Source organism: Anguilla rostrata, chromosome 1, assembly GCF_018555375.3.
Source record: "Anguilla rostrata isolate EN2019 chromosome 1, ASM1855537v3, whole genome shotgun sequence".
NCBI lineage: Eukaryota > Metazoa > Chordata > Actinopteri > Anguilliformes > Anguillidae > Anguilla > Anguilla rostrata.
In genome coordinates, this window is record NC_057933.1 from 59,929,610 (window position 1) to 59,955,951 (window position 26,342).

Below are 26,342 nucleotides of genomic sequence, written 5' to 3' on the forward strand. Positions count from 1 at the left end.
AGCTGAAATATGTTATACAGTTTAGTTAAGTTACAGAAACATATACTTACTGTATTAGGCATGTGATTGATTTTAGAAGTTTTAAAAGTTCCTCAGAAATCTGTGACCCTAAACTATCTCTATCCTCCCTCTGCGATGTGACGCAGTTCTTCAATGTATAAAAGGGAGCTGTGATATTTTGTCTGGGCACACACTCCTGCTTGACTGCCTTACAACATGCACCATGGTGTTTCTGGTCTCATGAAATGCAACCTTTTTATGATGAATGAGTTCATGGTTGTTTATGTCTTCCTGTCTAACAACGGTTTGATATTTTGATTTAACTCCATTTTATCTTACCAAGAGGAGTCATACTTTGGATCAGTTAGCACCAAAATAAAAATAAAAACAACAGTTTGCAAACACAAAAACTTAACAGAAACTAAAATGCGCCAGGGCAATGCAATTTTTCTTGTTTTTAAACTTAAAAGTATGCACCCATGATAGATAAATCACCAATTATCTTCCATCTGAACTCCAGTAATGCCAGTACATCCATGATTGCGTAACAGTTTGCCTCTCATGCAGAACACTTTATTTATCTTAGATAAACATTGCATCGTGTGGCCCCCCCTCGTGGTCGTGTGGCCCCCCTAGCGGTTGTGGCCCTAAACAACCGCATAGAGCGTTTATGCCACGGCCCGGACCTGAACAGGTAGTTTTGGAAACTTTCACAGGCTCATTCACACATGTACACTAAGTGAGATTTATTTGATTTGGACAGTGACAGTGTTTTTGCACTAGTGTTTGGACTGACAACTAAACACGGTGCTTTTTATAGTTCATGATTAGGCTAATACTTTGCGCATAAGACTCTAGATACATATGAATTGTAAATAAATGTAAATATATGTTTTTATAAATATGTGTCGTTTTTTTTTTTTTACCCTGGACAAATGACTAAATTAACAGAGAAAACTGAAAACTAGGAATTTTCTGAAAATATAAACTAAACCTGAAAATCCCCCCTGAAAACTGAATCAAAACTGAAAAAAAACTCAGAAACTAAAAACTAATGAAAAATTCAAAATATAATTGTTCTGCCTCTCTCCTTCAAATCTCTCCTCTTTCACAGTCATACTTCTCTTCATATCTTCATATCTCCTCCTCATTTAAACTCCCCTCATTCTCTCTATAGTTCTTCACTCCTTCACCTTTTGTCCTCTGGTTCATGTCCAACCCACTCCATCCAAAACACCTCCTCACCATGACTACTGTCTACTACACCTCCTCTCCATGTCCTCCTTGTCCTCTCTATCCCTCTATCACTCAGAGTTGTGCACTAGTATAGCCTTGTGCCCCCCCCCACCCCCCCCCCCCACCCCTAGACTCTAGGTCACTATTACCACCATATCTTCAAAATCCCTTTCAATTAAGCTCCCTCAAAATACTTACGCAGATCACATGTCAAAACCTAAAAAAATGAAGAACCGTGTACTTCCAGTGGAGCAAATAATGAAAACAAGGGTGATTCAATAGTTATGGTTTGAAATTAAAATGTAAAAAACTACTTGCAAATAATCTACGTGAACAAATTTTAAGCGAAACACATACATTGAATGGCTTGATTTAAAGGAAATAGAATCCGTGTTTGAGAAAAATGTTTTTAAAAAAGTTAAACGATTCATTTGCTATTCAGACTACTTCTGTAGTAATGCCATACTGATATAACAGAATACATAATTTGATAGTGAAGTCTACTCTAACTACATACAAGGAACGTGGAAGAGAACTACCTTTGTACTACATTCAATGATCACATATACAACCTTAATTGTGCTATTGTCTAATTTCAGTCCAATAGTTATACTTTCTAATCAGATTCTAGCACTACCCAGGGACACATTAAAAGTCAAAAAGCGTAAAAAGCGGGGTTTATTTGATCTATTCAACACAGATAAGTTTTTTTTTTTTTCCCCCACAGGAAAATAACAATGCTGGAACTGAATTTAAATATCTGACATCAACACAAACTTTCAATTGAATGGATCAATGCAACATAATTTAATTTATTCAAAGTGGACACATCCAGTGAGCCTAACTGCATGATAAGTCAAAGAAAATTTCAAAGCCAATTAAATCAACTTATTAAGCAAATTAATAACATGCACATGCCACAACAAGTGAATCAGGAATTCTTAAACCCTGTTTTGTTTTATTGGCAAGCCTATTTATTACAGCTGATGCTGATTCTTTGTTCACTATACTTTTACTAACATCTTTACTTCCATGACTGTGTAACTGTGATCATTTGCACAGACTTTATTTCCTTATTCGTTTCTTTGTTCTGCAATTAATAATAATTGCTTTTAAATGTTAGAATCTATATTTTTGACAGTACTGTCACCCCATCAGCACACTGCAACAGACCTCAATCCCACATATTAAAATTCAATTACTGGAGAGAATAAAACATTTGTTAGATTATTTGACAATGGTAAAATTAAAATTTCAAAAGAATGTCCATTATCACATACCAATTAAAAATGCTATTGTTGCCTCAATAATTTCTCTTAGCCCTCTCAGTGAAACCTTCTCCCAAAAAATTTATGCTGCAACCTCACAAAAACAGCTCCAGTGAATGAACAGCGCCACCTAATGTAAAAATCAGGACAATACAGTTATGTTCTGTATTTATACACATAAAAATTGCCGACTTCTGAAATATGTACACACAGCCAGGCCAGTTTTCATGTTTGATATTAGGTCTGACAGCCAAGTATTCTGTACTATACAGTCAGCACTGTAGTGAGCACAGGAGCACGAGCAGGTTTAGTTCATGTCATCACTGTGTTCAAACCAGATGAAGATATTCTGAAAGATGTATACAGTCCATTAAGGTTTAAAGTAGTTCACCCGGCCTGCACACAATAAGCGAAAGCTATGTTGTATTGCTTCGCATTTTTAAATTCTGAATTTTGAATGAGGTGACTATCCTTGCATCTGCTATATGAAAATTCATGAGGGGCATGGTCAAAGAATATCAATGCAGTAACTAGCACGCATGTCATGACCAGCACCCGAGTCACAACCTACTGAGAGCTATCTAAATTCAAAAAGAAATCACCGAAGGGAGAAACAGATTTAAGCTTTGGCCGACAGCCAATAGTTTCAGGATAAAATTGGCGCAGAACACAGGCTGTTGTGTTGGAAGAGAAGAGGAAGACGCCATTTTCTTTCACTGAATAATGAAATATCTCGGCAACAAAAAAGTAGTGTACGTTACTTGGAAGTCAAATGTTGATGAGATAAATCACAAGCCAATGGATTTGTAAGTGCATGAGCTAGCATCCAGGACAGTCCGGCCTGCTTGTTACCTGCGTGGCCTGCGAGTCTGAGGCCTGCTGGTAGATGGGATCCCTCTGGTCCAGGTAGGTGGGGCTATCGTCATCGATGGCCACTCCATGACCGATTGGCAGTTCATCCAAGGGTGATGTCACATCCTCTGGGCACACCTGGTGATCTAAACCATTCTGACTCAGGTTGCAGTGGACAGCTGGGAAGAGAGAGGGCAAGTATGACTGTGACAGGTGACAATCATTTAGGGAACTGCATCGCACAAAACTCTGCAAAGACTGCATCCGTTGTAAACACATCTGGATGGCATATGTCCACCTTATAAGCTGCATGATCAAATGTCAAACATAACATGAAGCAGGCTAATTCAATCAGGAATTTAAACCCAATAGAGCCTCCAAATTCCGTTTATGCAAATTCAGAAATTCTCTCAGCAGTAACTGCTCGCATTTCCTCAGGCCATCGCAGGACCACTTGAACTTACAGAAATAATGATTTCCCCGAGCTGTGCACAAGCAAAAGAACGGTCAGAAAGACTCAGTCTTCCCAAACAAATGATACAGCTGACACCACAATACTTCTCAGCCTAATGCAAACTTCACTGTTGATAACATTGCGGCATTGTAAAATTACTGTACGATTGAAAACACGTTGAATTTCCACATCAGTAACAACTTTCTAAGCATATGCAGACCACAAATAAGGGCCTCAATAAACTATTTGAATCCAGGTGTTCTTCAAATGTAATCTGAAGAATTTAGGCAACAAGCATCAGTTTTTACATGCAAATGGACTAATAACTGTTCCCCTTTCTGCTAGTTCATATTTTTAGCTGCTATGATGCAGTAGCCAATATTTAAAGTGTGTACTAACCAATCACTATGTTTAACAAAGAATTCTACTTAAGAACTTAATTGTGCATCCTCCACTGTCAGTGTTCTCTAAACACACATAATTTGAAATCAAAGCAGAGCTAAACAGATTGTTCATCTACTGTAAACACTTACTTGATGATGATGTAGCCATGTATATTTGGTCAATGTTTATGAATGCAATTTTATGTATAAGTGGGGGATTAGGGGAGCTATTGGATGACTTTGCACTTGGGGATGAACTCTGAAGCGACTGTTATGTTCATGAACATATTAATATTTCACAATTGGCAGGCATGAATTAATTCCCTTATTTTATAAATTAATACAAGCCATTAATCCTTCCAGTAAACCTGGAAACATTAATAGAAACATTATTAATACTAATAATTTGAAATATAAAAGTATTTTTCAATAGTTTCAACACAATTAACTTGTTTTTCAATTACTACATGTTTGTTAATAAGGATTCAAAAAGAGAAGCAGTCAACAAGGACAAGTGGTGTTTACAGTAGCCAAAGTAGTATTACAATGACTTACTGAATATTTCTCTCCAAGATTTAGCATGTTTAATTTGCAATTTCACCACTAGATGGCGGTGGTGTACAATGTTGGAAAATGAAAGACTTAAAAAAACTACAGGCTGGTTGCCCAGACAAGGATTAAACCTAAGATTAAGTTTTCTCTTTCAGTGGATATCCCCATTGGGAACACGTTTTTTAGTCCAGACTATGCTTAATCTTTGTCTGGGAAACCGGCCCTAAGTGATGTAAATTAACCATTAAGTCCGTGTTGCTTTGTCCTTTTGGCTGTAAATAAATGTAAATTCGTAGATCTAAACCCAGTTTAGTCCAAAATTTCCCATGATCTCCAAAGTAATTTAAAAAGTATTTTTGTTATTTCAATTTGAAAAAAAAGCACTCACTCAATGGTAAGGAATGCATGCTAGTGGAATGCATGCTAGTAGAACTGGCAAAGACAATGACACTAATTTTAGGACACCATAATTAGCATCTACGTATATGATTTAAGATCATTCTTAACCTTTAAACATAGCCAAGTTAATGTACAGGCACACCCAACTCTGAAACCACAATCAACGAAGACTGCATTACAACTAGAGCACTGACCTTGGTGCAGTGACACACCCCACAGTAAGCAAATAAATATTGAACATGCCAGTGACAACTATAACTGGCAGCCCCAAGGGCTGAGCATAATTGACTACTGTAATGCCTATTGTAATTGGTATTTCACATTTCTTTTATCAAGGTAATTGCTTGTAATTCACTTAATCCAAGCCCTGATGTTCGAAGGAATGAATTGTGAAATTGATGAGGTTTCTGGAATGACCTGCCTTGTGTACGTAATAAGAGATTATTAATAAATACCGGTATAAACACTGATTTAGTTCTGTGTTCCTGCATTAAAATAATTGGAAATTATGTTCAGGACATAAAATTTAAAGAATACAGAGGCTGCTTTCTAAAGCAATGCACCACTTTCACGCTTGTTTCTATGGTAGGACATTTCCAAAATGAGAGGTGGAGGGTGGGAGTTTCCACAAACGATGACTGAATTCCTCATAACTTCCTCGTAACTGCATCTACACATCAACACCACCCCCACCCTCTCCCCACATACACACAAGCACGTACACATGCACATACACCCATACGAACACACACACACACACACACACACACACACACAAAAACACACACACACCATAGCATTTTTTGCATGTTCTCTAGTCTTACCTGAACCAAGACGGTTCAGACAACCAAATCATCGGTTGTTGCAGTATTAATACATTGTGACATCATAAAACATTAGCCAATGCCCACAAACCAGTAAAGGACTGAATTCACTTTCAGCTTCACTGAATTCTAGTATAATTACAGATGTGCAAAACATCTAGGTAGATATGAATGAGACAGGCATTTGCTAACAATGTAAAGCATGACTTGCTGAACAACAATTCATTGGGTGAATTTCCATTTTTTCTCATCGTTCCGGGAAATTCCGGCTTCATATATTGGCTGGAGGAGGTATTAAAGCAGGCTACACTGCACATAAATCAATCTCACCAAAGGCACGAGCTGGATGACAGAGAGAGAGCAAGAAAAGATAAAGAATGGAATGAAAAAAAGACACAGAATATGAGTATGAGTGGATGACTGATATGAGAGAAAAAGAAGAAATGAAGATGAGGAGGTTGAAGAAGGAAAGAAAGAGAAAGAGAGAAGCAGACAGACTGAGATTGAGAGAGCAAGAGAGTGTGTTCCAGTTGTTTCTCAGTGCTCGGCTTTGCCGCAGCCCCTTGGGAGCTCTGGGGCTTTTTTTAGCCTCTTCTGCTAAAAATATCCAGGAGCGCTCCTCCCTTTTCCCCTTTTTCCTCAGTGACATCAGCGCTGGGAGAACAGCAGGAGCGGGGAGACGCACAAAGAGCGCTCACCCCTCCTCCTGCTCTTCTTCCCCCTCTTCCTTCTCCCTCTCTCTGCGAGGAAGCGGCCATGCCAGCTGCTCTGGCTTACCGTCCAAGGTTCAGTGTTCAGCCTCACCTCTCACCATTCCAGTCACGTAGGAGCCCGGCGTGGTTATGCAAGGCATTCACAGAGCAGAGGTTTTCACCAACATCTCAATTTCAACAGCTAAACAGCAAACAGCATAAACTATAACCCGAGGACAGGTATGAAGGAAGTTCAGTATCAAATCCAGCAATAATAGTTTATGTATCAGTGCTTGTAGAGAATTCCAGCCATTCAGGCAACAATGACAAATGCCCTGCTTTCAATGAGAACATTCTGATTCCATGCAAATGATATGGGGGGGAACGAATTACAAGATGAACCAATGATATTACTGTAAATGTAGAAAAATTAAAATAGACTATTCAATCACCTATATCCTGTTTAGGTAGGCTACATCTTGAGTCTGAAAACAAGCCTATTGTTCTGATATAAAGCATTAGCCTAGCATATGCCCTTGTGAAGGACAATTAACATTGCAGAGTTTCTAAACTTTAGCTCAAATTGGAATGGAGCAGAACCAGAGGCCATTTTACAGTAATTTTACAGCTTCCACTGGCAACAGGACCCCTCATTAGTAGATCAGTATCATATTCTGTTGCGTTTCTCCCCTGCTACCCATACTTTGAAACACACTCCCCCTTCATGGTCTTTAAAGTCCCATGAACTCCCAGCCTCAAATTCCCAGAGCAAAACCCTCAATAGTCAGCCTTCCACAGAAACATACAGCATCTCCTCAAAAAAACAAAAAAAACACCAAAAAAAACGAATAAATCACCGAAATATTTTATCTTCTCATTGTGCAGCTGAAACTACACATTTTACAAACCAGAACACTGAATCCTGTCATGGTAAAAATATACTTGCAGCAAATAGCAAATATTGATAGTGAGAAAAAGAAAGATAACCACCAACTCTGCCAAGTTTCTGTATGGTACTGTTGACAAGTTCACATTTAATCAACATTTTTATTCACTGAGAAATAATAGAATAGATTTCTAAATATAACCATGAGTGATTTGGTGGATATTTTCCTACCATTAGGTTTTCCACATAGGCTACTACCCATTGAGAAGGAAATATGTCCTTGTGACTGTATTACAACCGGGAAGAAACGAAAACCAAAAATCCGAACAAAAACTTTCCAAGATGTTGAAAGAGTATAGGCTAACCCCCATTCTAACCCCCGCTGAAAAGATAAGATTTCAGAAATGAGAGGGACTTGCCCATGAAATGAGTGTGACTTGCCCATGTCTACAGTTCTTTCCGGGGCCTACTCATTGACCACAAAAGAGAAGAATGCTTCCTCATAACAATCTTAACAGACGTCTAGCCTATATCATTTACCGACAGATGTAATGAACAAAAATCTAAAGCGCAATGTGATGTGCTGGTCTACCCGCAAAATGAGAATAATCTGGGGCGGCTTGCTTGCCCTGTTCTGAATCACACGCCTGGAAAATGCACTTCCTCCCACTGATGTCATTCCCACAGAGCTCCATGCGGACATCACCTTTAACCTTGTTGTGCTGTTGGCTACTGAAGCTCTTGCAAATAGCCGACTTGTTTTGCCTTGCACATTTTCCATATTTTTTTCCACTACCTTTATATAACAATGATAACATACAGTCTATTCATTCTAATAACAGCAGCAATGAAAAATAAAACTGACGATTACACAATTCCACAATAGCTAAACAATGAACCATTGGGAACCACCAAATTTAGCACATCAAAATAATAGAAATTCAGCCAACATAAAATAAGTTCACTAAATATGAGCACAAGGAACAATAGAGGTACAAAAACAGGTACAATAGAGGTACAAAAACATGCAACCAAAGAGGTCAGCCCCACGGCTGTCCTCTGCCCTTCGCTAAATGCAGGGAAAGAGCTTGTGGCAGCTGTTCTTGTGCGTTGTTATGTAGCTGCTCTCTTTAAAAGCAATTATGGCCTCCACACTCGGTGAGGAGACTGAAAGGACCCCACAATCACCATCATAATAACAATAATCACCAGCATTCATCATCAAAAATACCGCCACCACAATCATCTTTTTTGTTTCTTCTCACTCTTTCTTTTGTGTTTGCCTGGCACAGCCTCTGAAGACAATTCAATAGATTTAGCCTCTGACAACCCAATAGATCTAGCCTACATTCTGCATATTAATGCACATGCAGTAGGATATTAAAGGCTTACTATGCAGGATTTTTTACCTTGAAAATATAATAAAATAAAAAAATAATAAATGCTAAGGCACATCTGCTATTAAACTAACCTACATCCTTTCTGGCACAAGGCAATTTCCTGGAATGTCAGAATGCCGCCTCTTATTTCTCAAGTCCCCTTCTTCCTCATATTCCTCATTCATTGCTGTTTGTCATCAAGCAAAACAGGTCATGCATCCCTGGCAGGTTAAGTGTCTTCACGAGAAAAGAATGCGGAAGAACAAGGGGTGAGCCCAGTTTAAGGGGGCAGATCTTAAACTTTCGGCATCCGGAAATTAATTGGGCTTGAGGTATCTTTCTGACAGTAGTAGGTCATCCAATGACTACACAAGAGACGTCATAGTTGCACCCGAAACCTATCCACCCAGCAACAGCAAACAATTCAAGCTGAAATACTAGACAAATATAATGTTGTTCTATTAAAAGGAGGGATGATGAAGAGCAAGTTAATTATTATGGAGTTATTGAAGTGCACATTTTCCCAGTATTGGAGTGCGCTGCCTAACAGACTGGCTTTAACATACGTGGGGCTCAGAAAAGCAGAGGGAATGAAAGCAGCATCCAGGCCGGAGCCCTCAGGGCACACGCTGTACCCGTTTCAGTTTCAATTCTGCTCGGATCACAGTAGCTTCACAAGCCTCAGAATGAAAACCGTCACCTCCGTTTCAGTTGTCCTTTAACCATTCCGCTTTTTCCAAACAAAAACTAATAACATGCACATTTGTTTTTACACTATTATTTTACACACGTACCATGTAATTTGAATCACATTTTAAATCTGTGAGGGATTGGAGATGCGTTTGTGTGTCTGTTTGCACGTGCACACAAGTGACTGCATGCATGCGTGTGTGACAGAGAGAGAGAGAGAGAAAGAAATTACAATTACAAACCCAATGATTTGGAATTGACTAAAATGGTGATAATGGTCACTATGTAAAACAGTTTGCACCATCAACCTCTAAAATTGCATAACCCAATGACAGAAATACCCATCTCTTCTCCTGGCTGGCCTCTTTTCCTTTGAATCAGGATTAGCCCTCAAGCTTAGTCGATTTTATATGTGGTTAGAAACATTTCTTAAAGTGATTGTAAAGGTAAATCTGTGAATCGCTTTAGACTTCAGCATTAGCAACAGAACGAGAAATCAATTGCATTGCAATATAGACTTATATTAGTACAGTATAAATGTTTGATAAATATTTCCATCTATTCCTATGTGGGGATTACATAGGTCGAGTTCAATTTATTACCGGACTACAAGCTACTCGATCCAGGTCCTTCATGACATAATGGCCGACAAATGTTTTGGCTTCAATTTCCTCCCATAGTTTGAGACAAATAAAAGTATTTTGTCCCACTAGAACAGCCTCTTTGAGTCTCAGCGAAACACTCTTTTGCCATAAAGAATCGTTGTTTGCGTTATCAACAGAAATTCTTAATAGCTGTAGTTTTTTTTGTTGCTATTTTTCCACTCAATTGCTCAACCAACCTTAACCCTCTCACACTCTTCCTCCATCTCCAACCCACTCTCTGAATCTTTCTCTATTCCTTTGCGGTGGTGTTACCAAGCTGGCTGGCTAGCCAGGCTAGTTGTATTGCCAATAGAGCTACAGAGCTATAGTTTTTGCTTAATTATTGGCATTTAATTTTGTTTCATTATTGAGTCTCCATTTGCATTGCAAGCATGCTAAATTTACCGTGTATGTGTCATCCCTGAATGCATGGGTGGTGGGGTGGTGTTTTCAAAAAGCTATGGCTACACCGGCAGCATCAGTGCAAACACCTCCTTGGGCAGTGACCATTTCACAAAACCAGACCGCTTTCACAATTATAACCAGAGACTTCTTGGCTTGGTCAAATTCCTGAAAGGGCAGGGGCTGTTCCCCGTAGAGCCGGTTCAGGCTCCTAATCTGGCTCATACATATATGGCTGTATTTGCCCAACTGCACTTGCAGCTGTGAAGCCCTCTGGCATTATGGATAGATAGATACAGCCACCCTAGCCACATAAGTTTGTTCACTTGTGGGTGGTACGTTTCTGGGAGGAGCTGAGGGGGGAGGTGGGTTATTACATTTAATAGATATTTGGTGGATGAGTGGTGGATACAATTCCTCTGTGATAATTTATGGTTATTTTAACTATTTTCAGCCGCTTTACAGCCACTTTAAAATTATGCCAGGAATGTTCACTTCTTTTTTATGATGATTTTGTACATCTTCTAATTATTTTTCTCATTTGATATTTAGTGCTAACAGAGTTGCTGACATTTTAGCACTTCAACACTGTAAAATTAACCAAAAAGAGAACTGTTTAACATTTATTTAACAATTACATTGTTTAATAAAGCAAACCGGCTTAAGTGATTTAAGGTAAACACACATTAAATACAACTGGATAACATGTCTTGCTTGTGGACACATAAATTCACATGGCACATCATTTTTACATGAAAACATTCTACAGTCTGTCAGATGTAAGATGTGCAGCTTCAGTAAAATAGGTTTATTTACAATGCTCCGATCTCCTTTAACCAGTCTGCTAAGCACTTTTCCTACAGCTCCCTGCTCCTCAAGCAAAGACAGGCCCAGTGGCTGCCAGACCAGTTCTATGCATACCAAGCCACCACACACCCATGATCCAACACTGCAAAGATATTATCATGTTCAACAACATTCCATGTCTTTGATCAGTTACAATCCTTAACCCTGGGTGTTTGTCATGGAAGTCACAGATTCCGTGATTTTTGCTATTTTTTTCAAGTTCCGTGACTTCCCCATTTTTTGTCATTTCTGCGATTTCGTCCATTTTTAGTGCTTAGCTTTTGGCAGTTTTGGATGGTGCAGTAATAGTCAACCTTAAAGTGCTGGGAGAAACTAAGTCCTGTAATGTATACCGATTTGAGAATACGCTGGGATCAGGATTCCCATCCGTGTCAGTTGTTGGGAATCGTGACAGCCCCTGTCAACAATGTTGATGCCAAGTGCTCCTTCCCCCATCACTATAGCGTTCAGTGACAAGAGGAGCTCCATCAAAAACCAAACCTAGCATGGTGTGCCAAAACAAACTTTAAAGAGATAAAAACAGACAGACGGCAACCATGTTTAATTTCAGTAATGCTAATTCAGTATGCTCTATTTCGAACAAGGTTCGGATGAATTAAAAGCAAAACAGCATGTTCTTTCTTTCCATGAGGGACCAAATTAAGCAATTAAATGAACCAGCTTATCAAAGCATTTCACTCATAGGCTAGTTGTTCCTAGGAGCCCAATGATTTTTTTTGAACTTCATGCACAATTTCTTAGAGCTTTTTAAAATGATTTTCAACTTTGCCATGAATGCTCTGCAACTTCAGCTTATATTTCCTGTGACAAACACCCAGCCTTATTCAATCTCCCACATCGACTAGCCCTGTTTTTGAGCTGTTTTTTTATTTATTATTTATTTATTTTTATTAAACTACATCCCTGACTATCTTCACAACATCGGCTTCACCAAACATCAGTATCAGCCACACAGAACAGACATCCCCTTCATATCCTTTGACAAACATTCATAAAGGTAAAATACTTTACTGTACTAAAATATGTTAATGCACCACCTATTTTACACTTAATATAAAATGGCTGGCTAAGTTCTGAATATTTACAAAAAGAGAGCGACATGATTCATTTACTGTAAGTAAGCTTAATCAACATTACACATTATAGGCCAATAGTATGTTCAGAGCAGAGGAACCTGGTGTGCTTTAGCCCACACACACAAGAAGGTAAGAATGAACTTGCTTGCTCTTATTTTTTAGCAGAGGCAAATTGGGGTTAAGCAGTCTTTATTTCTTAATATCATTTTAGGTATTAGACTTGCAGCTGCGAAAGAGACGATGCTTTTCTGCTTTGAGACGATGTCATGATTTTATGATTTAGAATCCTTAGCAGCAATTACTATTCACTGTGCCTCGCTTTCAATGAATATTCATTGCAGCTAAAATAAGATTCCAACCTACTTTTACATTACATTGCATTACAGGCATTTGGCAGACGATCTTATCCAGAGCGACGTACAACAAAGTGTATAACATTTATATCTTCCTTTTAAAAAAAAAAAAAGAAAGAAGAAAAAAACAACCAGATAATCTCACTTACACTGTGCTTCAGTGTAAAAAGAACACACATAATGCAAGCTGAAGCCCATGGGTATAGTTGCAGCTTTATCAAAAGACCATTAGGTGTAACAAATCATTCTGATAACATAAAATTCTGTCTATGATTGAGACCATTGCTGCAAAAATTGTTTAAATTTTGGTTCCTTTGACATTCTGTTAATTCTCAGTCGCTGGTACAACTTAGGCTAACGCTAAAAGTGCCATACAGATTTCATTTTCATCTGGAGACATGGCCAACGTAGAAATAAATAAATAAAATTGCCCTAACACAAAATATAAAGTTCCCAAACACAAAACATGAACTCTGTCTGCACAGCAAAATTTCATAATCTCTTAATAGTTATAATGCAATTTAATAAACACAAACAATCATTACAAACCATTTTTAACCCCATAAAATGTATAACAGTTGACAGCTTACAGAAGTTAGATTAACACAGGAAACTGAGAGAACATTAGATTCTGTGAGAACATGCCACACAGCACATAGCCTATTTCACGTCCAAGCTTGACAATGACAATCTGTATCAATGGGTCTGTATTAGTTGGTCATATCACAACCAGACCAGTAAAAATGACTCAGCAAGGTGGCAAATGGCTAAAAGGGACCTATGTCTGAGGGACAATTTCATGCAGAGCCACAATAAAAGGCTGAGGGAGGCCCGATTGACAAGGGATGCAGAATGATCCCTGGTTTTGGTACTAGCAACTGACATATTTCTGTGGTTATGCTTAAGAGTTTTATCATTGTAGTACTCAAAGAATAAGGGCCTTCACATTGCTGTAATAGCTTACTATTGTCTAGGATTGTCCTGGGATACACTCAAAATAAGAACACTAGAGCCGCTTTTCCACAGCATGGTACCGGCTCAACTCGACGTGACTCTACTCATTTGGTTTTCCATCGGGCAAAAGTTGTGGATAGTACTTGGTACTTTTTTTTGGGTATCACCTCCGTCAAGGTTCCAAGCAAGCTGAGGCAATAACAAAATGTGACGTGAAAACACTGCAGACCACTGATTGGTCAGAGAGAATTGTCAATAGGTTAGCTTATTCTTTGTGTCGCCTTTTATGCTAATGAGCAACCAGAGTCGTCTCATCATCTGAGCTCTGATGTAGGATTTCCCAAACTCTGTTTTTTTTCAGCAGTATTTTGTCTTGCTGCCTTGAGCCTCTTCTGAAACAAAATTTGTCTCCTTGCTGTGACAAACAGCCATATACCGAGAATCAAGAATACCATCCCTTCTATATCCTCCATTGTTCCTATGTGTCGCGTTGAAGATGACGTCACGGCAGTTTCATGCAGCGCCGCTATGACGACCAGCTACATTGACGGGGGTACTATCTGCAGTGGAAAACAAAGTACCTGGTACCAAAAGCGAGTAGAGTCGAGTAAAGTCAAGTCGAGTTGAGCCGGTACCACGCGGTGGAAAAGGGACTTAGGATTGAATGAAGACATAAGACCAAAATTCTCGATTCTCATTTGTTGGTTAGTGCTTACTATGATTTGGCACAGTCCGCACAGAATTTAAACAATCCCCATAAAATTGTATAACAACTGAAACTAGAACAGGACAAGAAGCTGGAAGCAAGTGCCATCAGTTTTCTGGATTTCACCTGACACTTGTGCACATTACAGTGTATGACTACATTTGCACATCATCCTGGCTGATTGAGCAGGTCTATGTAATGGCTGTGTTAACAAGACTAACAGGACAGGACAGCAGTACTGATTCAGTTTTCTTTATGAAATGAGAAAACTACAGAGTTTCAAAATATGAAAAATTCTGAAAAGTCCTGTGTATTCTACGTATTTTGACTTTAAGAAATTGAATATTCATGAACCTTTAGAGGACATTCTAATTTGTGAGGAAGAAAAAATACATGTGCCTATGAGAAGATTCACTTTTCTTAAGCTTTCTTCATTTGTTTTAAATTTTTAATGTCTGCCCTACTTTCATTGAGTGAATACGTCAGCAAAATGATGACCAGAATAATTTTACTGAAAGGGCTTCCTTTTCCCAGGGCACATATGATCATTAAAGGGTGATTCTATTTCAAACAGGCCCTCTCCATCAGTAATTAATGAGTTCACAGAGAGCACTGGACTTCAAATACTAATTGTTAGTAATTACTTGCCTGGCAAACACCCTTATTCAGAGTGACATATAGCTTAATTACATATAATCCATTCATACAATAAGATATACAAAAATATAAGCATAAGATAAGTACCGTGCTCAAAGGTACAACAGCAGTAGACACCACATTGAGAATCAAACCAGCAATCTTCAGATTAAATATCCAATCCCTCACCTACAAGGCCACACTATTCCTCCTTTTGGGAAGTACAGAATACATTCATAAGATTATAGAAAAAAGGTATTACGTATGTTGCTAATAACATATCATAAAGAGAACTAATGAAAATATAATGTGCATGTACTATAATACACACTGAAGAGACTACAAATAGTACAAATAGGCCTACAAATTAATATCACAGCCTGGGTGTATCATTCTGAAAATAACCCAAAACTTTACAGTAACAAAATTATATTAAAAAATCAGACAAATTGTTATTTCAGCTTACTTCTCACATCATGCAAAAGACGAATGTAATGACAGTTAAAATACAGCACTTCATTGTAATGGTAATACATAATGTTAATTTAGCGTGCAGTCGTATGGTTTGTTCTAGTCAAGTATGTGAGTATTATGAATGCCGCTGAGAAGAACAGTTGTTAAAATTCGTATTGTTTATAATGTGGCTTCTTTAATTATCTTAGTTTGAACCAGGGGATAAATGTTCCCCTTATCGCTTAACAAAAACACAACGTCAAGCATTATGCTCATCATACTGCGTTGTGCATCTGCACGTGTCATATTCAACAACGCAAGCAGAAAGCGCTCTCATATTTTAGATATACAAACTATAGCCTACATATTTCAGAGTACTGAATTAACAACAAGTTCATATAGCTAACGTTATAGTTTTAATAAGAGTTTACGAACGTTGATATATAGCAGATTGTGACGAAACAACATTAAAAAACTATCATGCACTCGTACATGCAATAAATAAATAAATAAATAAATAAATAAATAAACCTTAGGCGCCCGTGAAGGATCTCTAAAATTGATTTACCTACCTCTCATCGGATTTTGAATCCACAGGATCCCCCCGATAAGGTGGTGAGACTGTCCTAGCATTCCGCCCCAGGTTATGTTTGCACCTTCTATGGTACTGTCTATGGTTTGCACACGCAAAATAAACGTTTGTCGTCGATTTGTGTGGACAATTTTAGGCAACGCTCGGTCCCCCCCCAAAAAAAAAAACTCACTTATAGTCAACAATAGATTTGGTCGCAGCGGACGATTATCTCACGTGGAGCAACGTCCAATGCGCCCAATAATGTAGGCTACATTACAGGTACTCTCTTCAGTTGTGTCTATAATAAGAACCATTCTTGGAATTTTGTGATAAATAAAATTAAACACTCCTCAAGAATAGAGCAGTTACAAACAATGTAAAATATTTCTTTGGATTAAATAGCTCCTTTCGCAGACTAAACACGCGTAACCGATTACAGAGTAGGCTACAAACATATGGTACGAACGGAGCTTGGTTTGTTTCTCCAGAGTGCGCATCAGACATTGACAGGGGCATTAGCAAAATGTGTTGACCGTCGGTTCTGAAATACTGGACAATTCGGTTCTTCGAGAATAAAATTGGCCTATACGTCCGCCCACATATCCTATTAATATTTTACACTGAAACCACAATCTTCTAACCGACAGGCAAGCACTCATCCCTAGCTAGGCAACACCGAATTTTCATACTTCACTGATTTTCTCTGGCGTGCAGCGTTAGCCAATCATAACCACTTGCGAATCTCTGCGGCTCCATTCCTAAACTCCAAACACTGGCCGATCAAGGTATTTCTTTGTTTCAAGAAATGTTAGTATTCTTACCTTCGACAGGCATTCTATTAGTCTTCATTTAATTCAGTCATTATTCGTGCGCTTGTATACAATGCGGCCGAATTTCGCTTCTGGGAATTTGCTACAGCCAACACCGAAACACACCAGACACGCTGCGAAACTCATTCGTTAATTGTGGGATTATGGGAAAGGTAGTTTATTTGTAACACGACACTGGACAGCCTACCTTGTGCGTTTACCGCTCAGGAATGAGCCTTTGCCTGTTACCTGTTTTTCCACATCACCTGTAGCTGCATACTACATGTGGAGGATCGAAAATGCCATAATTAAATAAATAAATGCACGATTTTTTTTAAAATAAAAGAATATACACGGAAATAAATTAATAGATAAAATCTGACACAAATGGGTATTTCTGCATTTATTTACTTCCGTAGGCCTATTTGTTCATTTATTGATTCATTCATTTCTGCATATAAAGTATACCCCTCTGAACATACATATATTTCTATTTCTAAATAATAACCATTACAATTCATGGAACGATGACAAAATTAAAATTTATTAAACACATACTTAATAACAACATAGAAAGATATGTCATCAATAACTAAAATAAGCAAATTAGGCAACGTTGCTTAAATCAAGGGTTGCACAAATGAGTACACCCTTTATTAAATTCTACAAATATGTAATATTCTTAGTATGTTCATGACATATTGTCATTTATTTCATAAATGGTAAACATAATGAACGATGGATTTGAAACGATTATGAAAGTGCCAACATGGATTCATTTCTGCTGGGTGGGACGTTTGGTGCTACAGGGTAGGCTGTTGCCCAGAGCGCAGCAATGGAGGTGATGCCATTAGAATCGCTCCTCCCGCTGATCAGTCGCAGCTCACCCTGCCTATGATTGGGATAGAAGTTGAAAGATGTGCCAATGGGCTGGCCAGCGATGAGAAAGCGGCCTCTGTTTGTGACGAACATCAGTTGATAGACATAGTTTCCAGGATTGTATTTCCCTGAGATCTGCACAATGGCCTCATCATCAAATAGCAACATCTCCTGTTGCTCGTTGAGACTCTGACCAAAAACAGGTGTCCAGGTGTAGTCATATTTGAGCTGTAATCTGAAAAAGGAAACAGTTAGACTTGAAAAACTCTGAAAAAGTTAGACTTGCATCATAAATTCAAAGGCAAATATCACCCATCAAACCCTAATTCTTGCTTCCATTAGAACATGATATTGATTAGTGCATGAGAAACACGATATTTTATATTCTTATTTTATATTCTTATTTTATAACACACTTCGTGTTTCACTTTGTCTCAGTGTTTTTGATAAGGGCATTATACCACCTAAACTAGGTTCATTAACTCACTGACTGATTGCTTGCTTGGTTATTTGATTAACTGAATAATAATTTTATTTTAATAAAGTGAGTGATTGTTTTGTTGGTCCATATATAGATTGGCTCAATTGACTGATTGGCTGATTAAGAGTGATTGGTTTGACTTTTGGTTGACTGGTAGGTACATCAGTTGCTTGACGTCTTGGTTAGATGACAGTCTATCTTTGATGGATTGGTAAATTCTTTTGGATAGCTGAGTTGATCGACTGATTGATAGATTGACTCTGTAATTACTGACTGATACTTACCCTCTGATGTAGCTTCCGCTGATCTCCCACACTCGGACTCCAGTGATACGGTCTTCCCCAGAGGATGCGAAAGAATTCCCAGAACCCCTGCCTACAGCCGGTGAGTAATCCAGGGGAAGGTCTGAGGAGGCAAAGACAAAATAACAAGTTATTTAATCATTTATAATAATTTTTTCCAGGTTACCATAACACACATTAGACCATACAATACAATAAAAAACTATGTACATTACATTGCATATCACACAGATACATGAATCCATATTAATACAGATTGACAATCAATTATTGTATTCCATAATGGCTGCTCTTTCAGTTACAGTCCTATGTAATACAATGTGATGTAAAAGTCTAACACATTTTTTGTAAATAATGTAAAATTGTGTTTAGTGAGTGACTCATTTGGCAAATGTAATTGCCATTAGTTAAAGCTTGGTGCTCTAGGCAAGACATCACAAGTTGAAGTCTACTTCGTTTCATTTGCTGGCTATGACTGGGGGTCCACAGTGGTAAGACCTAAATTGTTGGCCTTCCCAAAGGTAGGGTAGATTTAAGTCAGCCATGGTTCCACAGGTTACCATTGAATTAGTTCCCTGCTTGCCTAAAGGATTTTAGTCAGTATCACTAACATACATTTGATATGTGTAGCTTATCACTCTGTGGGGACTGTTATGTGGAAAATTGTCATTGGCTTGTGGACAGTTGTATTGTAAGGTTGCTCTGCTGTGACAGTGGATGTGCCAGTCCAGTCTTGAAATAGCCTACTAGCACTGTTTTGGTATTTTGGTTCACTACCTTTAAAAAAAATAATATTTAATTTATAATTATGTAGGCTATACATTTTTTCTTTTTCTGTAACTTTCAAGTGAAACATTCTTGTTTGTACTGAAGATGTTCATGTGCTTAGAATGTGATTTTCAAGTGAATACATGATGTAAAAATGTCTGAAATCTTAACACATTGAATGTGATATTGTGAGACACTTACACAGAGCCCGAGCTGTGAGACAGCAAAGACTGAAAATCAAGACGTAGATCATTTTGGAATAGCCTAGAACTGTTCAGCAACTGTTCCCAAGACCTGTAACCAGATTCAAAATGGAAGAAGAAGGAAGTCACATGCTAGCTCAAGTAAGATATAACATATTGGGTATATAGCGTTCCAATTCAGTTGTTTAGCACTAAGAACAACTGCAGGTATATAGCTCAGCTCAAAGAAACCTGTTTTACAGTCCTACCTATCATGTCTATGTGAGTAGGCTACTCAATTACAGATTCTATAACATCAGACTTCATCATTGTCTGTGATCTCTGGGTTGCATACCCACATAAAGTCTTTACGGCGCATTAAAATTTCTCGATATGAAGGAGAGTTTTTTGACATTACAGGAACCTATAGAGCTTAGATCTAATAAAAATAGCCTTAATTCAGTAATTAAAAATAATAAAACAGAAATATATTATAAACAGCAGGAAAATTGGTGTGTGGTCTTTGATGCGGTGGGGGTTCTCGCCCACCAGCAATTTTCATCCAGTATTTTAGAACTAATTAAAAATATAATATAGAAGAATAAAACATTAGATTGCCCATAATTGCCCACGTAAAATATGGCAGTATAGATATTTTAAAGTATTTAAGAATAATACACTGGGATTGGTCTATTTTAACGTTGTCGTCAATTTCTTCTTACCTTGAACGTTACCACAACTCACTTATGAGGTTGCCTGTGTGTCAATGTTTGTGCTCTGTCTTTTTCTTAAATAAAGCCCCATGCTTCATAATCTTAGGATGCGGAAGATGTCATGTTACCATTGGAAATGTGTTTCCTCGATTAACATTAGTACTCTACATTACCGAAAGTATCTAGACACCCCTTGGTCTGGGGCTGTTTTTGCAATTTGGCCTAGGTACCTTAGTCTTAATGCTTCAGCATACAATCACATTCTAGACAATTCTGTGCTTCACCAACAGTTTGTGGAAAGTGCTTTTCTGTTTCAGCATAACAATGCCCCCGGGCACACAGTGAGATCCATATAGAAATGGTTTTGTCAAGAATGGTGTGGAAGAACTTGACTGGCCTGCTCAGAGCCCTGACCTCAACACCATCCTACAACATTGCGATCACTTGGAAAGCCAGGCCTAATTGCCCAATCAGTTCCCTACCTCACTATTGCTCTCTGAATGGAAGCAAATCCCTGCTGCAATGCACTGACATCTAGTATAAAGTCTTCTCTTAAGAGTGGAGGTTGATATCATTGGAAATGGTGGACCAACTCCATATTAATGGCCATTATTTTGGATGAGACGTTGTATGTCAGGTGTCCACGTACTTTTGACCATGTAGTGTATGTGCAGAAAACATTATTAGGTATTTTAATTTACTGTTTTTGAATGATTATTCCGCCCCTCTGTTACAATTATATTGACTAGATCATATGAATTTAACATTGGACTGCTTGTACTTTCATTTAAATTGCGTCCGACTTGATTATGCTATGAAGGTTATTGAAATGGGTAATGATTACTGACATGTCAAAGCTGTTTGAAGTCAAATTTCATTGTGCTAGGCTAAATATTTTCTGAGTAAATGAGCAAAATCCCAAAACTACTATGTTTATACACTCTCTTCAGCACACCAGAACCTATTTTATAGCTACCTGTGATTACAATCCCCCCAATCTTTTTTTGACACCTCCATGATAAGCTGATTTTTAAATCTTGCACAAGCTCCTGATCAAGAATATTGTTAGCCTATAACATTATTTATGTAAAATAGCAAAACATCTAAAATATCTAAAACAGTATATACAAACTTAATCGTAATGAATTGGTGATACTTTTATCTTTGTACTGTTTATAGCCCAGTGATTTATCATTAATTTTCCCTTGTTCTTTTATTTTTAGTCTTGCACAGTATGTTCAGAATTAAAAATTATTTAATTCATATATCCATAAATAATAAAATTACTTGCAAGGGTGACTTCGCAGAAACTCACCTGCTCAGTAATGCAGAGATGTAAACGACAAGATCTCAAAGGTGCAATTCTCTGCTCTTGACTCCTGTATTTATATGCACAGGGCAAGCAACATTCCTGTAACATGGGTGACGTTTTCAAAATGTTCGGTAAAAAACACATACATTGTTCCTGCTGTTCTTGTTTGAGTCTGTTTCCTGGCAGAAACAGGAAAATGAATGAGCCAATAAATTAACAGGTGTTTTCACAACTCTACACATCCCAGAACATTTAATAATTGCTCATGTTGACCTATGTCTAATTAGACAGTTTGCATTTTAAACTACAATGTATGTATACTGCAACATTATGAATATAAGATGCTGCAAATACTTAACAAAAAATGGGCATCAAAGTCAATTCTAGCATTCTTCAGTATTTTGTATAATGTATAATATATATGCCTCAGCTGTTTGTAAATAAAAGGACTGTATACATAAAAGATCTACACACGGTGTGTTAATTTATAGCATTTTTAAATTCAGTTCATTAACAGGAATGTCTTGGTTTAATCATTAGTCTTTATAAGAACAATTTCCAAAAAAATATAAAATGAGAATTGGATTACTTTGTACCAGTTACAAATATTTTCAGTCTTTCATTTTATATTAAAAGCACCACAGTTAATTATATATTGACAGCTACATTTTTATTTTATTTTAATGAACTATTAAGAAACTATTATTTAAGACTATTCTCCTCTTGATCCCCTTAAAGTTAAAGTGAACAGCTGGCTTTAATTATCATTAATGTTCTAACTATTTTTTTTTTTTTTTTTTGCAGTTTATGTTGAAACACTTCTTCTACAATACCTTCTTTAGTCTGGCACAACAATGGCAGACTTAAGCTACAATTTGACCAGCTAAGGGCCTTATATTTGTTTTTGATTTGGTTGATCCAATGAAGTCACTTGTTGTCCATTGAAATAAATAGACTGATAGTCTCACCAACCTCGAAATACCTGCCATACAGTGCTGTCAAAAATCAGGTAATGCCATGGAGATTGTGGGGACCTAAACAATGGAGTTTAAATAAACTTAATAAGACTGTTTTTATGGGGTTTCTAAAATTTGTATAATATGGGTTTGCAGAGTGTTTACGCAACAACATAATAATAATAATAATAATAAATCATTTATTTTGGATTTAATCATGAAAGGCCAAGAGCTGGATTTAAAATTTTGCCTTAAGTTCTCCGACATGTTTAGTCTTTAAAGAGGAATGGGAATTTGTGGTTATGCGTTGTGACACTGCCATCTGCTGGATGCTGTAAGATTATTATTACAGGTGAAGGTCAGTAACGCAGAGGCAGAGCCACAAGGAGGCTGTGTTTAGGTTGAAGCTTTACCCTCAAAAATGATCATGTTGTAACACCAATTCAAGTTGAATTGAGAACAAGCTATGCTGGAAATTCAAAGAAAGCATATTGGTCAGTGATTATCTTACTATCAGGTAAATGGAGTGCATTTATATAGCGCTTTACAATCGATTACTCTCATTCACCCATTCACACCAACGGTGAAAGGCTGCCATGCAAGGTACCAATCAGCTCATTGGGAGCAATTAGGGGTTAGGTGTCTTGCTCAGGGACACTTTGACATGCCCAGGGCGGGGGAATCGAACCAGCAACCCTCCGACTGCCAGGCAACCGCTCTTACCTCCTGAGCTATGTCGCCCCGACATAGTAAATTATGTGAACAGTACTTATGACCATAAAAATGCTAACGATGAAGAATATTTTGTGGATTTTGTTATGAGCAAGAACAAGCTATGCTGGAAAAAGAATACAGTTACAAGCATAGTTTACAACTATGGGCTGCATCACTTCATAAAAACAAATCAAAAGGGGCTGCTGGGTGGCTCATCTTGGTAAAAGAATACTTAGTTCAATTTCTGGTTTTTGTGATCTTATTTAAGTTTCAGTGTATGATTTTGATTATTTACATTTGTTCGAATTTCTAGAAATTCGCAAGAGTAAGTGCAAGAGAAAATAGGAATAATGTTAGCCCCACTCTGTCCCAGACGCATGTCTGTTTCTATAAATGTTAATCAGCTGACTAACTGGTCTTTGCACTGAATCATTTCCTCATTCACACTCCCCTTCCAGTGAGTGAGTGCTGACAGCACTGTTGACAATTTTGCCAATTCATTGTCTGTTTTCAGGTCCTGCTGCATATTTTCACAGAAAACAGTAGAACCTCTGCAATGCGAAGTCTTCAGAATGGAGCTCGTTCAGAACTCTGAAATGTTCATATCTTTGAAACTGAAGTCAAAATATGCTGTTTTCTTTTTAATATCAAAAATATTCTTCTCATCATACATTCTCCATAAGAAAACCTAAGAAACTGTAAGTTAATTTCATTTGAACATTTTTTAGTGGACCAGTTGTCTGAAGGCACGTACAGGTAGGCACCTTATGACCCCCAGCTCAACTTAAAATGCTTCTAGCAGTATTAAAATGCATTGTGCACATGAAAGTGCAATTGTTTTAGTATCATTATACTGCTGCTTTTGAAGCTTGCTTTCAACTTGTTGATACATTTTTACATGTTGATGTTCAGCAGAGATTAAGAGCTGCTCTTATTTTATTTTTGATTGACCCAGCAAGGAATTGTAGGCGTGTTTATAGATTTTTATCTAATGAAAGTGTGACCTGTTTCTCTATAATGCATACTTTTTTGGATTGGTGATGATAAGAGGGTCTACGTACTGTAAAATAAGGAGTGAGAAAAGGCAGAATTTATTATGGTTCATACCCTCTTCAGCTGACTGGTGAGTCCATAACTCTGAGATTTGAATCCCTGAGGTTCCACTGTACCTTGAGTGGCGGCTATGTATAAACATGGTTGTAATTCCTACATTGTTCACACAATATTTTTGACAAAACCCTTGAATTAAAGCTGAAAGTCCACACTTAAATCACATCTTGATTTTGTTTCATTTCAAATCCATTGTAGTGGCGTACAGAGCCAAAATGATGAAAATTGTGTCACTGTCCAAATACTTAAGGACCTGACTGTATTTTCCACTCAGTATCTTGTCATAGCCAGAAATTTCTCTTATTATAATTAGAAACTTTTCTTATTAAATCATGATCCTTTTGCAGCCCATTCCCACGTTGACAAATATTGTGTGCTACAGAACAAAACAAAGTAAGCGATTCATTCAAAATGGGACCTCTGGTAAAAAATACATTCATACACATGATTAATTTACCTTACATTCTGTTAACATGTTCAGTTGTATTGGGTTTATATGACAGATGTAAAATGGCATGAACCTATTTCCTTCAAGCTTGCTGACATGACATAAATCTCCTTGGAATAGACAGTATGCTATTGTCCTAGCATGCCATTTCTTCTGAAAAGAACTAAGACTATAAAACTATTCTGCAAAGTAATATTGGGACTTGCATTACACTGGCTTGATTTCCATGGGGCACCAAAATGAAATATAACTGTCACTGAAAAAAAGTACAAATGTTTGGCATCATTTATTAAATTTGTTTTGTGTCTCTTGAATAAGACAGAATGAAAGTAACAATGAGGCCTTTCTCTATACTGTAGGTGGAGGTCCTGCTAAAACTTTCTGATGCTAAAGAAAGCCTGACTCTATCTGAGTTTCCAAAAAATCAAAAAATATAAAGAATTTCAGACTTCTTTAATTTCTAAAAAAATTTTTTAAAACAAAAGTAGTCTAAAAACTTTTGTTGCTGACTTGCAGTTAGTGCCCTCTACACCACACATGCCTAAGGTGAAATACATTTAATACTACATCTCAGGCTCTTGTACCAATCTGAGATAACACATCAAAAAGAATTTCTTGCTTTTCGCTCTAGCCTTTAGCACATCAAAATACAACAGTTTCCATATGAAAAAACATTGAAGAACAGGCATTGAAATCCCCAATGTCCTACACAAATTACACAAGGTGGCAGTGTCGTGTTTCATCTGGCCTCAAATGGTTACCCATGACTCCACAGTGAGACCTGCATAGTGAGATACAGTTTGTTAACTGCATCCCTCACACAGCATTTGTCTGCACAGTTTTTTGAGAGCAACCCAGTCACATTTGGCTGTGCAGTGACAGACTTTTTGAGTGAGGGCTCCTTTCCACGACCTGGTCCTTGCATGCAAAGAGGTTTTCAGGAACCTGGAAGAACTTTGTCTCAGGACCAAGCCAGCCTGAGTGGAAAGTATCATCAGCAGAATGGATTGAAAGCGAAGGATTCCTTCAGAAGTCCAGGGGTCGGATCATCATGGCAGTGGCCTGCAGGGAGTAACTGGGGCCTTTGAAGTAGTGCCACTTGATGCCATTGAGTTTACCGATGTTCTGTCCGTGCATGTAGTACAAGCCGTTGAGGTTTGATGGACCACAGGCATCAAACCACCAACCTGAAGAGAGAAAGTTATAGAACAAGACAGGAAGGAAAATTAAATTCAAATATGAATTTATTATTTATGAATTGTAATTTTAAGTCAGTTTTGCCATTTTTTCAACATGTGCGTTGTCATATTTGTAGTACTATATATATATGCTTTGTAAAACGTTTTTACTGTTTGATTCCTAACATAGTATTATCAGATACCTGCTTC

At 37.6% G+C, this 26,342-nt stretch overlaps 3 protein-coding genes across 7 annotated transcripts in view; all 3 read right to left on the bottom strand.

The window, feature by feature from the left end:
* samd12 (sterile alpha motif domain containing 12) overlaps positions 1 to 17,254 on the bottom strand; it is a 52,643-nt gene extending 35,389 nt beyond the window's left edge. The window contains exons 1-2 of one of the 4 annotated variants that reach the window (XM_064345734.1): positions 16,279 to 16,998; positions 3,357 to 3,535 (exon numbers count right to left, since the gene is read on the bottom strand). In XM_064345734.1, coding sequence (XP_064201804.1) covers positions 3,357 to 3,535; positions 16,279 to 16,339 — 240 coding nt within the window. In that variant the 5' untranslated portion in view covers positions 16,340 to 16,998. Of the gene's footprint in view, positions 1 to 3,356; positions 3,536 to 16,278; positions 17,010 to 17,101 lie in introns of those variants that run through there. The other 3 variants (XM_064345713.1, XM_064345728.1, XM_064345720.1) reach the window with 3 other exon arrangements.
* Positions 17,255 to 17,611: 357 nt separating this feature from the next.
* LOC135260505 (zymogen granule membrane protein 16-like) lies at positions 17,612 to 21,850 on the bottom strand. The gene is made up of 4 exons (XM_064345768.1): positions 21,730 to 21,850; positions 19,721 to 19,813; positions 18,734 to 18,854; positions 17,612 to 18,203 (listed from the first exon to the last, which is right to left on the bottom strand). Exons 2-4 carry the CDS (start codon positions 19,770 to 19,772, stop codon positions 17,843 to 17,845), a joined length of 534 nt encoding a protein of 177 aa, XP_064201838.1. The 5' UTR covers positions 19,773 to 19,813; positions 21,730 to 21,850; the 3' UTR covers positions 17,612 to 17,842.
* A 3,366-nt stretch (positions 21,851 to 25,216) lies between these two features.
* LOC135260491 (angiopoietin-1-like) overlaps positions 25,217 to 26,342 on the bottom strand; it is a 35,841-nt gene continuing 34,715 nt past the window's right edge. For both annotated transcript variants that reach the window (XM_064345747.1, XM_064345755.1), the window contains one exon: positions 25,217 to 26,141. In XM_064345747.1, the coding sequence (XP_064201817.1) occupies positions 25,981 to 26,141 (161 nt within the window). In that variant the 3' untranslated portion in view covers positions 25,217 to 25,980. The remainder of the gene's footprint in view (positions 26,142 to 26,342) is intronic.

Excerpts from the sequence above, each read along its gene's own strand:
- LOC135260505 (XM_064345768.1), bottom strand. The coding sequence starts at position 19,772 with ATGATCTACGTCTTGATTTTCAGTCTTTGCTGTCTCACAGCTCGGGCT. Across the intron at positions 18,855-19,720 it reads TCTCACAGCTCGGGCTCTGT|ACCTTCCCCTGGATTACTCA; the intron begins GTAAGTGTCTCA and ends TTGCCTCCTCAG. Across the intron at positions 18,204-18,733 it reads AGCGGAAGCTACATCAGAGG|ATTACAGCTCAAATATGACT; the intron begins GTAAGTATCAGT and ends TTCCTTTTTCAG.